Raw genomic sequence first — 15208 nt, 5'->3', positions numbered from 1 at the left:
ACCATTTCCTTCAATTCTACACTGTTTCTTCACACGGAATTTATATTTTTGGTTATGCCACAATCATTTTTGCACACAAGGCCAGAAAAAAAATGGCACATTTATCTATATGCTAACAGTGCACAACAATGCCTAATTTATCATAACCATTACAGATAACAAATCCTAATTGCTAAATTGCCCCATATACAGTATATTCACGCAATAATTTGTTTTGTGTAATTTAAGATTGATTCATTGAAACTGTAATATCAACTGGTTATATTATAGAACACAGTCTTCAAAAAGGCAGTGGATTTTGCTTAAAGCCTATGTCTATGTAATGGCATATCCTTGTTTTGTTCATTTTGCAGACAAGACACTCTTATTTCCTGAGCCCCTATCACAGTCAAGACACTCCTATTTTATATTAAAAAACGTGATGTAATATAACAGAATAAAATATATCAGAACATTTCAACGTTGCTAGTGGAACAGTTATTCCCAAAGAGTGATCATTTGAAACGTGGCTCAATTTGGCGAGTTGAAAGACAATGTTTTCAGGGTTATTTTCCATATACAGACGTTTCATTTAGTTTATTCTGCCTATTCTTTGGAATTGTCTAAATGGATAATTCCACATTGGACACTGCATGATGATGAATTATGGCCACAACATCTGTTTGGTGACTAGGCCTAGGCTTCATGATTCTAATGAAAATAAGCTCTTCATCTTTATCAAGCAAATGTTTTTTCCTATATTCAGTGAACTTTGCGAACTGCTAGTGTCTATGTTTAGGAGGGTTATAGCCTAGCCCTAGGCTAACCAATTCTAAATGGCACTAGCAGTTCGCAAAGTAGCCTTAGCGGAAAATAGACGGGATCCAATAATTCCCTACTTCAATCTACCAGTCCATTTTGCATTTGTCATGAACTGTCGTCATTTGGCAAGTAATGTAGTTGTGTATCTCATCAGATAGATATGTTTTTATAGGCATTTATTTCTGTAGGCCTAATGGGAGCTTGTGTATTTCATCAGTTAGATATGTTTTATAGGCCTTTATTTCTGTAGGCCTAATGGGAGCTTGTGTATCCCATCAGTTAGATATGTTTTATAGGCCTTTATTTCTGTAGGCCTAATGGGAGCTTGTGTGCACACTCGTTGTAGAGGGAGCGGTCAGAATGCAATTGAGTGAGTGAGACACAGAGGAGAAAGGGAATTTAGGGAGCAGCACTGCTTGACGCTTGGCTTGGTTTCTTTTTTGTTGTGCCTCGCAAATGCACATATCGGCCTACAAATGGAGTCAAAGCAAATGAACGTTGTGAGTGTATTCAGGGTGTAGTGGGAGGTGTGGGCTTTGTACTGACACGTGTAGGTCCTGAGGTTCTAATTTCGTATCACCAACATGCATTCCAGCTCCACCACTGGCCCCAGCCCTACTTAGATAATTAGGATCATAAATCTTACCTGAGCTACTGCGAAACCAGCTCTTTTTCTAGCATGCAGATATACTGTACCTACGGCAAGGGATTCCTTCTCCGTCCCCAACCTCCTACTGTTGTGCAATTTCAGATCATTATTATTGTCCTTACCTGTATGACAGAAAACACTGCCGCATCAGGGATAAAAACATACTGAGAAGGGATTGTTGTCCCTGAAGAGGGAGCCAGTCTAAACGGCCCCATCCACCTGAGGTATTCCAGGGACAGAGCCCTCTGTTTAACCCTTTACATTCCTACCCATATGCAGGTTGAAAATGTTAGATTTGGGCACTGATAATATCCTAAATTGGAACGTTGTGGCTGTACAGTATCATCCTATACATGACGTCAGAGCTCTGGCTCTGTGCTTCACAGCTCTGTATGGATATTGACTGACAGCTGTTCTGAACTTGAACACCGCGCACGACAAGAAGTTGCCTCCATCCCTCCCGTGAGTCCAAATGTGCACTTCACATTTCCAAATCATGAAACTCATGTCATATACAGTGTCAACTATTATTGATCACTGTGTTTGATGTACAGTTTAGTTACAAGATGACATGGCGTCATAGTCTAGCTTGTTCTGAACAGAATGAGACTATGTTTGTTTATTTGCCGTTGTACACAGACCTGAATGCACCACAACTATGATCTGTTGCTCTGAATTGCCTTGTGAAAGACTAACACTGTCAGATCATATTTTATAACTTCAAATCAAATGGTGTTCGTCACATGCGCCGAATACAACAGGTGTAGACCTTACAGTGAAATGCTTACTTACGAGCCTCTAACCAACAATGCAGTTAAAAAAAAAATATGGATAAGAATAAGGAATTAAACTAACAAGTAATTAAAGAGCAGCAGTAAAATAACAATAGCGAGACTATATACCAGGGGGTAACGGTACAGAGTCAATGTGGGGGGGGGCACCGGTTAGACGAGGTAATATGTACATGTAGGTAGAGTTATTAAAGTGACTTAGCTCGTCATGTTGGCAATAGAACAAGCTTTCAAATGATGCCCACCTGACCCAGATTGTGATTTATAATGGTCCGTTTTTGGATTGTGTAAACAACAACAGTAATTGTGTGATGGCGGGGATACAGGGTTGTATTCCAAATTAAACAACTATAAGTGTGCTTGCTCTAGTTTCTCAACAGCACAGCTAGGAAAGCTAAAAAAAAGCACTTTATAGTTGAAGACTCTTCTTTTAGTCATAAAAGTGCATTGAAATTACTTAGGAACAGTGTGGCCACAATCCATTTTATTTGTCTTTGTCACCTACCCCATATTTTCCAGGAATAGTCTCATCAAGTTACCAAATGTATCCAGAGTCTTTTCAGATTTTGTTATCGACAAATGTGGCAAAATGTATCCCAATGCTAATAAAATCAACTGTGTAATGTTTGGATTCAGTCTTGTGTCAGGTGAACTGTTGTGTCCTCACCTTTAGTCTAATACTTTTCCCATTATCTCTAAACTCTTTCCTTTCAATTGCTACTGTGGTTGTGCATATGTTTTGCACATTTCTTCCATAAGAAACATTTCAATTTAGCCCTATCCATATAGGTCAATTCCCACGAGAGTAAAGGGTTAATAAAGCCCAGGCACTCCATGATGCCACCTGCTTCACCTTTGACATTTAAATATGGACACAGATGATGGGGCCATCAGGCTGCTGAGTGTAAAAATTGAGGAAAATAACTGAAGTTTTGAGGAAGCAGTGGATCTGCTCAGAGAAGCCCAAGAGCACAACATAAGTAGAGAGAGTAGAGGCAAAATGTCAAACAGAGAAAGGCAGAGAGGTGTGAGGAATCTGTGTGCTAGGGCTTGGAGGGGTCTACAATGCAGCAGCTCCATTGACAAACAAACAGGTTTTTCTCATTCACTGGTGCTGTCCATAGATGATTCCTGTTCAGTGGCAGACACAGGAATTTAGTGCTAATGTTTTCTTCCTGTTTTATCATTGTATGTTAGTGAAAATAGACACATTTTTAAAAGTACTCATGCTTTTTTCAATGTTGCTGACAGGATTGCTAAACATTTTAATGTTGTTGTCTGTGTCTGCATTCGCATCGATACTAACCTCAGTGGTGACGAATTTAAACTGAGTTACAGGCAGTGCACTTACTATGCTTCTTGCCATAGGGACCACACCCACCTATGCCAATAGCTGCATCAGATACTCACAGCCACTATCAAAGACTCTGGGATAAACAACTGTAAACCATGGATTAAGAATATCCATTCTTCTTCTGTTCAAGATTTAATTTAAGACTATGGCCAAGTGGTAGAATTTGTTTGGTTCCTAAGAGGGCTGTGCCCTCCTTGGCAGGGGGAATGTGCTGAGATCAGAGGGGAGAGAGGAGACTGGCAGACAATCAAAGATCAGGAGATGAAGTGCCTGGATGCTGGACGCGGAGTTGGATTCAAGCCTGACTTTTTTTAAAGGCTCTTTTCTATACTCCACATTCCTTTAATGTGCCACGTCAATACCCGGCTAGTTATGAGACTCAGCTGGAAGTAGTCCCTACTCTGGGAGATCAGGTCAGAGTTTGATGTCGGCGAACAGCATCAGGTCACAGCAGTCAGTGGCTTAGATGCGGCTTATTGGGAAAGCAGTGGAAAGTGCTGACACACTCTGCTGGGATAATTGCTAATAGTAGTTTGGGTTTGGCTCTGGACATTGCTATATCCCCATCTCACTCACACACACACATTAGCACACACAGACACACAAGCACGAACAAATGGATGCACACACCCACACACTAACACATAATTATCTGATTTAATATCCTGCTTGTTCTATTTTCAGATACCACATTTTCTGAAATGTGTTCCAATGAGAACACGTGAATTGATAAAAGCAGACATATCTGAGCCGCTCAGGCTGCTGTTGCTGAAGCGATATTTCCTTACAGCTCGCAAAAGTGCATCTGCAGGTAAGTGCTTTTATTTTGAGAAAGCCACTGTGGCAAAGTGGATCCCTCTGTTTCGTTGAAGCAGAGTACAACATATGCAGTAAGAGAGAGAGAGATCCTGGTGCTTTCTGTTTACAACCAGCAAACGAATGTACTTTGACATCTCTGGGGAAAATTGTTACTGGTTGCCTTCACAAAGCGCAATGGAAAATGGCCCCACATTTTCTGTTTTTTTTTCTCAGAAAGAGATGGGTCAGGGAATATGACAAAGCTGCAGGGCATTGAAGAGAGATGTGGACTGCCTTGTCATGGCAGCTGGAGTTGGAGAAGAGGGGGAAAGAAAATAGGATTACAAAAAAAGAGGAGAGATGTGCACTCTAAGTCAAGTGCTGTGCTGGTTAATATTTCAGTGCCAGTATTTTGAGAAACATGGTAATTGTCAGATCGTTCCTGAGTAGGCTGGACCGGGAGTCATCTGCAGATTATTTGAAGGAAGGAAAGAGAGTACACATAAACAACAATAAGGGATTTTACACAGACTCTGAAAATCCCTGTTTTCAAGATTAATTTCACTCCCTTGAAAAATGAGCACAAATTGAAAGGAAATGAATTGAAAGGCATTCTGAGATGCAGTTACAGTAGCCATATTCTTAGGTACATCTTTCCCACAGTCCTCTCTCTGTTTCTTTGTCTGTGTGTCGTTTCTCTGGAGGGAAGATGGAACACCTTTTGCTGGATGGGTCTCCTTTGCCTGGTGTAGTTTGAGAGATTATTTTGTTCAATGCCCAACGTTGCAGCACTTGTCCTGTTGTGTCTAAACCCCCTCTGAAATATTAATGCAACTAAAAAAACATTGCTGTTGGTGGCAAGCCAGCCATTTCAAAAGCCTGCAGGGAGCTTGTTTCTCATAAGCAAATCTGTGACTCTGTGAGCAAAACACACCTGATGAAGTAGACAATGCCCAGGTAACTGTTCAAGCAACTCTCCCAAGCACTGGTCTGTGCAGATTTTTTCTTATATCAAATAATTAATTTACTGGACCATATTGGCTACTTTGGAAGCTCTCAATTGTGTGAACGATAACGAAAGATCATTGAAACAGATGTTGAAGTAAAACATGTTTTTCAATTGATTGTTTAGGTCCTTACTGTAACAGCTTATCTGCTTATTTGTTAGTGCACGGTACATGACATTTACATAGCTACACACGCTAGCTGTATACCTCTTTTACTTACATCACTCTTAGCTCAAGGAAATAGTAGTTTACCTAAATCATACTGTTGTAATAACTTGCATTGAACCCAGTGGTTGAGATGGTTCTTCCCTGGCCACTACTAGAAAAAAGGGGAAGCTTTGGAGAAGTCCCGCAACTAAAGTTTGGATGTTACTCTCAGCTTTTTATGTGTGCATCTGGTCATTGTTTTTGTGCTTACACTTCATTTCTCTTTCACCTGATCATCATGATTCAGTGTTCTGCCAATTGGGAAATGGCTACTGAATTCATTTTGAGGGTGGCACATTTCCCTTGTGCAGAGATTTTGGGTTTTTTACAGATCAAGGAGTGAACATTTGGGGTGAGGGGAGGGGGGTGTCCTTGCTTTGAGCTCCAAAGTTGGCGCTGCATGAGTTATCGCCAGATGTCATGAACGTGAAAAACCTACAGTATGAAATAGCCCAACTTCTAGAACGTTTAAAATGCCTTCTTTATTTACATTTTTTACATGTAGGCCTATCCATTTTAAGGTCAGGTTACAGATTTAGCTACATTCTGTTTCTAACACCAACTTACTGTATGTAGATAAACTGTATCCTCATGTATGTTCATTGATTAAGCAGATGCTCCTATCCAGAGATATTCACAAGTTAAGTGACATTCAGAATATATTTTTAGTGTGAGTACTGTCAGTATGTTTCTGCAGTTTTCCAAAACAATTGCCTACACATGCCCTCATCTTCTAGACAGAGAGCTCTTAAAGTACAATTTAGTCATTTAGCAGACACACTTATCCAGAGAAATTAGGGTTAAGTGCCTTGCTTAAGCATACATTGACAGACTTTTCACCTAGTCAGCTCGGGGATTCGAACCAGTGACCTTTTGGCCCAAGAGCTCTTAACCGCTAGGCTATCTGAATTTATGTTAAATATGCACACATTTTCAAATCAATTATTAATTGAACACAAGATTATACACAAGATGTGCACTCTTCTCACGCCCTGCAGTCACATGTTCAGCACAGCACTTCTTAAACCCAAAGATTCAACATTAGCTTTAACGAATACACAATGACAACTGCTATTTGTTATGGGAGCAAAGGTCTCTCAACCGGTTTCTTCTAATATCCTTGATTTTAACGAAGGTTAAAGCACTCCTCGGGGCAAGGCTCTGTACAGGGCTGACTAACTCCTCACTACTAAGACAAAGGCCAAATTGAGTAAATGAGTCATACACAGTAGTTGAGTATACAGTATATGTGGATAATTGTAAGCCTTGCTAGTACTATGACTAGGCCCACAGGTGCACGCACATAATGCCGTTTTAATTTGTTATTTTAACCGACTCAACACAGATCTACAGTCCGTTATAGAATCCAGGCCACTTTATACTGAAGGCCAGTTATATCTGAATGTAACTAAAACTGAAGGAACATTTCCTTTAATTATTCTCTTTGACATTGCTGAATATCAACACACTTTGACATCCCTTTCACTTTAATGTTTCAGTTTCTTGTAAGGAGAAAGCGGTAGGATGAGATAATACGATTACATGATTTGAGGGGGGCGAGAATATTGAGCGTGAAATTAGCATGGTGTACCTGAATGTCATATAGATTCAAATTTTATGAAGATTAAAGAAAGATTTAGTCCGATTTTATATGGCTGTTTAAACACAATGACCCTAAAGAGACACTCTTTCCTCCCAAAAATTGGATGTTACGATTCATTTGCCTCTGCATTTTAGTCTTTTTGTGGCACTTTATTCTGCCGCCCTTTTGGTCACTTTGCACATACTGTATGAGAAAGGTAAATGGGTTCAAGGTTTAAGTAATGCTGGTCTGTTTCCTTCATGCTTTCTTCCTGTGTCTCCTCTTGTCTATCTCGCTACCATCAATGGCCTACTCCTGCTCATATGAGGCTTGTTCCCACAGGTTTCAGAGAATGTTTGATTCACTGATACTCTCTCCCACATCATAAATGTCCAGTTCTAGTTTCATGCATAATGCATCACCCAAAAAATAGTTATATCATGGTACATGCAGTAATATCATGATAATTCACTGAGATAACCCACCATGTGAAGAGAATTTGTTTTCCTACGTTATTTTTAAAACAGAGGCCAAAAGTGTATTTCTGGCTCAGTGTAAATAATCTGTGTGAGTTTGTGTGTGACTGCACGGCCTCCTGTGTTCCCTCAGGTGCCCCAGTCATCGTAGGAATGAGCATCAACATCGCTAGCATTGACTCCATCTCAGAAGTGAACATGGTGAGTTACAAAACCTTCTCTTACAGTAGCACTGTCCATACAGAACATCAACTCAATGTGTCAATTCTTATTTATAAGGGTACTGTAATGAATACTCAGGAGAAAGAGGTGTAGATTCACACGCAGAGCGCGGCAGATGTTTATTAAGCCTTCGCAGAAGGCAGGAATCATGGTCACAGGCGGGCAATAGTCAAACACAGGTAGGCAGTCAAAAACAAACAGTACCTCACAACCATATAAACAGAAAGAACTGAACTAAATAGGGAGCTGATGAGACCAGGTGAGAAACGAACTCAGGTGAAATAAATGAACAAAAATGAAAGACAGGGCTATGTTCTAGAACACAAAGAAACAGGGCTACGTTCTAGAACACAAAGAAACAGGGCTACGTTCTAGAACACAAAGAAACAGGGCTACGTTTAAAAACACAAAGAAACAGGGCTACGTTTAAAAACACAAAGAAACAGGGCTACGTTTAAAAACACAAAGAAACAGGGCTACGTTTAAAAACACAAAGAAACAGGGCTACGTTTAAAAACACAAAGAAACAGGGCTACGTTTAAAAACACAAAGAAACAGGGCTACGTTTAAAAACACAAAGAAACAGGGCTACGTTTAAAAACACAAAGAAACAGGGCTACGTTTAAAAACACAAAGAAACAGGGCTACGTTTAAAAACACAAAGAAACAGGGCTACGTTTAAAAACACAAAGAAAAAGGACACAAGGTTGACTAAGAAAAGAAAAGCTGAACCTTACAGGTACCTAGTTGCAAACACTCAAATTGAACTAATTAAATGACCCTTGGACCCTTTCCTGATTTCTTGATTATTCACAAAATAATATAATAATATCATCTGACCACATAAAGATGATCTAACAATGTGCAAGAGACTATAGCCGTGTTACAGTATCAAGAAATCAAGAAAGGATCCAAGGGTCTTTGAGTGTTTGCAACGCAATACCATTTCAATCAGTCATATTTGCCCTTGCCAACATTAGATAACCATAGACATGTTGTGCATCTGTTTTGCTTGATTATATTACGCCTTAACTTGTGTTCATTAGAGAGCAGTGAGAAATCAGGCACAGTCTTGTGCATCCTTAAAGAAGACAATATGGCTGGTGTCTCAGCAATGACATCATTCTGTCGCTCTCCTCTCCCTTGTATTTAAAAAAATATAATTGTATTTAGTGTGGCACAGTCACACTCAGAGTTCACTCCACCCACAAGCCAGAAGAGCTTTGCTGTTGGGTTTTGGGTTTGTTCTCCCTACAACAGTGCCATTTGGGGTCACAAGAGGATTTTCATCCAGTTTCAAGTGACAGCAGATATCATGTTTAATTTGTTAGAGGTAGTCACTAATGTATCTAGCTGTTTTCTTTATTTTTAAGCACATGCAAGTGAGGCCCTTTGATTTATTCATCTTGAAGTTATTGTAGAGATGTATTTTGTACCCCTGTGTTTTTAAAGACACAGCAAGTTTTAGCTTATGTTGTATGTTATTTTGGTTTCCCTGGACATTTGAGAAGGCAGCATCAAGTTCAAAGCTGAAAAGGTTGAACAAACTTCTGGTGAACAAAGACAGACAGAAAACAATATGACATTTGTCAACTTGGAAAACTCTTGATAATCTCAACATGTGTGTTATGCCTAACACCATAACTTGTCTATTTTAGCTGTTCATTTTTGTACTTTGTCAGCAAGCCAACATAGTCATAGCAAAAGAATAACAAATTTCACCCCAAAAAATTGCAATCAGACAAAAGCCATGTAAAAACAAATATTTCATGAAAATTGATTTTTTTATTTAATTATATTTTTTCAGGATGCTGCAAATATATATAATCTTATGGAAGATATGGACTAGCCTTTTCATAGGGTAAGACTGAGAGAATGTAGGTCATGTCCAGCTGAATAACTACTCAGATTAGCTCTCAGTCCGCTTATAATATGTGACGTACATTATGGTTCACTTGTATTTTAAGACAATTATATTGAGATTTCGGGACACTGAGGTTCCCAGAATAATTGGCAGCATTTATCATGCAATATTCAGAAGGACTGTACTGTCATCGGAGGACGTATTAATCTTAACTTGGCCTTTAAATCACTTCCCTGTAAGTCTTTCCTTTCATTATGGTTCCATTGTATCCTAGAAAATCACTGTTAGCGCTTTCTGATATTCTGTGCACATAATGATTATGATAATACATGTAATGGTAGTATGTGTATGGTGTCGGATAGGGCAAGTACAGTAGGGGTAACTTGTACTTCCCATAGTTGGAGCATGGAGTTGGATAGGGCAAGTACAGTAGGGGTAACTTGTACTTCCCATAGTTGGAGCTTGGAGTTGGATAGGGCAAGTACAGTAGGGGTAACTTGTACTTCCCATAGTTGGAGCTTGGAGTTGGATAGGGCGAGTACAGTAGGGGTAACTTGTACTTCCCATAGTTGGAGCTTGGAGTTGGATAGGGCAAGTACAGTAGGGGTAACTTGTACTTCCCATAGTTGGAGCTTGGAGTTGGATAGGGCAAGTACAGTAGGGGTAACTTGTACTTCCCATAGTTGGAGCTTGGAGTTGGATAGGGCGAGTACAGTAGGGGTAACTTGTACTTCCCATAGTTGGAGCATGGAGTTGGATAGGGCAAGTACAGTAGGGGTAACTTGTACTTCCCATAGTTGGAGCTTGGAGTTGGATAGGGCAAGTACAGTAGGGGTAACTTGTACTTCCCATAGTTGGAGCTTGGAGTTGGATAGGGCGAGTACAGTAGGGGTAACTTGTACTTCCCATAGTTGGAGCATGGAGTTGGATAGGGCGAGTACAGTAGGGGTAACTTGTACTTCCCATAGTTGGAGCATGGAGTTGGATAGGGCAAGTACAGTAGGGGTAACTTGTACTTCCCATAGTTGGAGCTTGGAGTTGGATAGGGCAAGTACAGTAGGGGTAACTTGTACTTCCCATAGTTGGAGCATGGAGTTGGATAGGGCGAGTACAGTAGGGGTAACTTGTACTTCCCATAGTTGGAGCTTGGAGTTGGATAGGGCAAGTACAGTAGGGGTAACTTGTACTTCCCATAGTTGGAGCATGGAGTTGGATAGGGCGAGTACAGTAGGGGTAACTTGTACTTCCCATAGTTGGAGCATGGAGTTGGATAGGGCAAGTACAGTAGGGGTAACTTGTACTTCCCATAGTTGGAGCATGGAGTTGGATAGGGCGAGTACAGTAGGAGTAACTTGTACTTCCCATAGTTGGAGCTTGGAGTTGGATAGGGCGAGTACAGTAGGGGTAACTTGTACTTCCCATAGTTGGAGCATGGAGTTGGATAGGGCGAGTACAGTAGGGGTAACTTGTACTTCCCATAGTTGGAGCTTGGAGTTGGATAGGGCGAGTACAGTAGGAGTAACTTGTACTTCCCATAGTTGGAGCTTGGAGTTGGATAGGGCGAGTACAGTAGGGGTAACTTGTACTTCCCATAGTTGGAGCATGGAGTTGGATAGGGCGAGTACAGTAGGAGTAACTTGTACTTCCCATAGTTGGAGCTTGGAGTTGGATAGGGCAAGTACAGTAGGGGTAACTTGTACTTCCCATAGTTGGAGCTTGGAGTTGGATAGGGCAAGTACAGTAGGGGTAACTTGTACTTTCCATAGTTGGAGCTTGGAGTTGGATAGGGCGAGTACAGTAGGGGTAACTTGTACTTCCCATAGTTGGAGCTTGGAGTTGGATAGGGCAAGTACAGTAGGGGTAACTTGTACTTCCCATAGTTGGAGCATGGAGTTGGATAGGGCGAGTACAGTAGGGGTAACTTGTACTTCCCATAGTTGGAGCATGGAGTTGGATAGGGCAAGTACAGTAGGGGTAACTTGTACTTCCCATAGTTGGAGCTTGGAGTTGGATAGGGCGAGTACAGTAGGGGTAACTTGTACTTCCCATAGTTGGAGCTTGGAGTTGGATAGGGCAAGTACAGTAGGGGTAACTTGTACTTTCCATAGTTGGAGCTTGGAGTTGGATAGGGCAAGTACAGTAGGAGTAACTTGTACTTCCCATAGTTGGAGCTTGGAGTTGGATAGGGCAAGTACAGTAGGAGTAACTTGTACTTCCCATAGTTGGAGCTTGGAGTTGGATAGGGCAAGTACAGTAGGGGTAACTTGTACTTCCCATAGTTGGTGCTTGGAGTTGGATAGGGCGAGTACAGTAGGGGTAACTTGTACTTCCCATAGTTGGAGCTTGGAGTTGGATAGGGCAAGTACAGTAGGGGTAACTTGTACTTCCCATAGTTGGAGCTTGGAGTTGGATAGGGCGAGTACAGTAGGGGTAACTTGTACTTCCCATAGTTGGAGCTTGGAGTTGGATAGGGCGAGTACAGTAGGGGTAACTTGTACTTCCCATAGTTGGAGCTTGGAGTTGGATAGGGCGAGTACAGTAGGGGTAACTTGTACTTCCCATAGTTGGAGCTTGGAGTTGGATAGGGCGAGTACAGTAGGGGTAACTTGTACTTCCCATAGTTGGAGCTTGGAGTTGGATAGGGCGAGTACAGTAGGAGTAACTTGTACTTCCCATAGTTGGAGCATGGAGTTGGATAGGGCAAGTACAGTAGGGGTAACTTGTACTTCCCATAGTTGGAGCATGGAGTTGGATAGGGCAAGTACAGTAGGGGTAACTTGTACTTCCCATAGTTGGAGCATGGAGTTGGATAGGGCGAGTACAGTAGGGGTAACTTGTACTTCCCATAGTTGGAGCATGGAGTTGGATAGGGCGAGTACAGTAGGAGTAACTTGTACTTCCCATAGTTGGAGCTTGGAGTTGGATAGGGCGAGTACAGTAGGAGTAACTTGTACTTCCCATAGTTGGAGCATGGAGTTGGATAGGGCGAGTACAGTAGGGGTAACTTGTACTTCCCATAGTTGGAGCATGGAGTTGGATAGGGCGAGTACAGTAGGGGTAACTTGTACTTCCCATAGTTGGAGCATGGAGTTGGATAGGGCAAGTACAGTAGGGGTAACTTGTACTTCGCATAGTTGGAGCTTTTGTTCATGCATAACAACTAGTTCTTCTCAATCTGACAGTGCTGTCTCCCCTTTTTCACAGGATTATACCATCACAATGTATTTCCAGCAAAGTTGGCGAGACAAGCGTTTGGCATACGCTGAGCTGCCCCTCAACCTGACTCTGGATAACCGCGTGGCGGACCAGCTGTGGCTCCCAGACACCTACTTCCTTAACGACAAGAAGTCCTTTCTGCATGGTGTGACAGTAAAGAACCGTATGATTCGACTGCATCCTGATGGCACCGTGTTATATGGACTCAGGTAAAGCTAACTTTCATTGGAATTCTACTGTACCTAAAGTGGTTAAAGCCTGGCCTGTAAGACAGGACTGGAAGAGACCTTGGGAACAGTGAGGCATGGGAGGAAATGGGTCTGTGTCTAAATAGTATCACGACCCTCCCGCCTTTTAACGTTCCTTCCTTCCTTCCTTCCAAGAAATTAACAGTCCAGAGAATCACTGATGAAAACACAACTAACTTGAATTATTTTGCTGAAGTGCTGAAGCCAGAATTCAATTGTAAATAGTTATAGCCTGCCTTGACAATGACATGACATGCTAATATCTGACATAGTGTATACAGTCAGGTCCATAAAGAGCAAAAAATACTGTATAAAATAAATTATACAAATACTGAGCTATATTGTATGCTCAAAAAATTGGCATATTTAATTATTTTATACTAATACAATTGCTCAGAGAAAGGGATTTTGCTTAACAAGTAATACAAAAAAAATCTAAAAAAGATAAAGGGGGCAAAATGATTGCTACCCGTTTTCAGTACTCTAGCGTTCTTCCCTTGTGAGGATAACGACACTGAGCCTTTTTCTAAAATGTTTTAGGAGATTGGAGAACACGTTGGGAGGGATCTTCGACCATTCTGCCGTACAGAATCTTTCCAGATCCTTGATATCCTTTGTTTGCTCTCTTGCTGTAGGTATGAGGTACTTTTTTGCATGTGCTTCTGTTTTTCATGTCATCTGACCATAGCACTGCCTGGAGTTTAATAAATGCCATTGGCACTTGGATTGGAACCGGTGCTATGGTCAGACGAAATTTAAATGTAGCTCTTTGGTCCCACACACCAGTGGTGGGTTTGGTGTTGAAAACAGAACCATACGCAGAAAGTACATCATACCTGCAGTAAAATGTGGTGGTGGATCTTTGATGTTATGTTTTTTTTTCTTCTACTGGTGCTGGGGCCCTTGTTAAGGTCAATGGCATCATTAACTTTGCCAAATACCAGGACATTTTAGCCCAAAACCTGGTTGACTCTGCAAGGAGCCTGACACTTGGCCGCAAGCGGATCTTCCAGCAAGACAATAACACCAAGCTGTAATCAAAATGGTTAATTGAACACAAAATCTAAATTTTTCAATGGCCATATCATTCTCCAGACATGAACCCCATTGAAAACCTGTGGTTAGAATTGAAGAGGGCAGTTCATAAGCGCAGATGGAGGATATTAAGGATTCTGTACGGCAGAATGGTCTAAGATCCCTCCCAACGTGTTCTCCAATCTCCTAAAACATTTTAGAAAAAGGCTCAGTGTCGTTATCCTCACAAGGGAAGAACGCTAGAGTACTGAAAACGGGTAGCAATCATTTTGCCCCTTATCTTTTTTTCGATTTTTTTGTATTACTTGTTTAACAAAATCCCTTTCTCTGAGCAATTGTATTAGTATAAAATAATATAATATCCCCCTTTTTTGAGCATACAATATAGCTCAGTATTTGTATACTTTATTTTTTACAGTCTTTTTTGCACATCTTTATTAAGGGTGTCAATAATTATTGACCTGACTGTACATATGGTGCACATGTTTGACTTTTTAAATCAATGAATTTCCATTAACTCTATTTCTGGTGCATCATTTGTCTCTGGTGAATGGAGGCCTTGGAGGACAAGACAGAGAGTCAGTGCTCTTTGGGTTATGTAATGCTGATGTTTGTTGATTTGTTCCACAGGGCAGTCCCATTTTGAAATGTTTCAAAGCTAAAATCAAATTCAGCTGCAAATGTTAATTATAGGAAGCTTACAGCTAAATGCACAGATGCTGCTGAAATGGCAACATGACTATGTTATGCCACTGCTATTACCTCATTCCACTGCACAATCAGTGGAGATGGCATTTAGCTCTTGTCATGTGCTTTCCTTATTGTCTAGAATATTAAATATATCTTAGATAAGCCTCTGGAAAAGGATTTAGTTATTTTCAAGAATGGGGGACTTTGCACATGCCCATTGATATGAAATATAATGATAGCATTATCAGTGTCTGTAAGATATGGCAGT

At 40.9% G+C, this 15208-nt stretch overlaps 1 protein-coding gene across 1 annotated transcript in view; it reads left to right on the top strand.

The window, feature by feature from the left end:
• The window catches only part of LOC106563397 (gamma-aminobutyric acid receptor subunit beta-4), a 45433-nt gene that overhangs the window by 15503 nt on the left and 14722 nt on the right, over window positions 1–15208 (top strand). The window contains exons 3-4 of the mRNA XM_014128913.2: window positions 7799–7866; window positions 12956–13176. Of these exons, the coding sequence (XP_013984388.1) occupies window positions 7799–7866; window positions 12956–13176 (289 nt within the window). The remainder of the gene's footprint in view (window positions 1–7798; window positions 7867–12955; window positions 13177–15208) is intronic.

The sequence above is a fragment of the Salmo salar genome, chromosome ssa11 (genome assembly GCF_905237065.1).
Source record: "Salmo salar chromosome ssa11, Ssal_v3.1, whole genome shotgun sequence".
NCBI classification, from domain to species: domain Eukaryota; kingdom Metazoa; phylum Chordata; class Actinopteri; order Salmoniformes; family Salmonidae; genus Salmo; species Salmo salar.
This window is presented reverse-complemented; position numbering and strand designations above follow the sequence as displayed.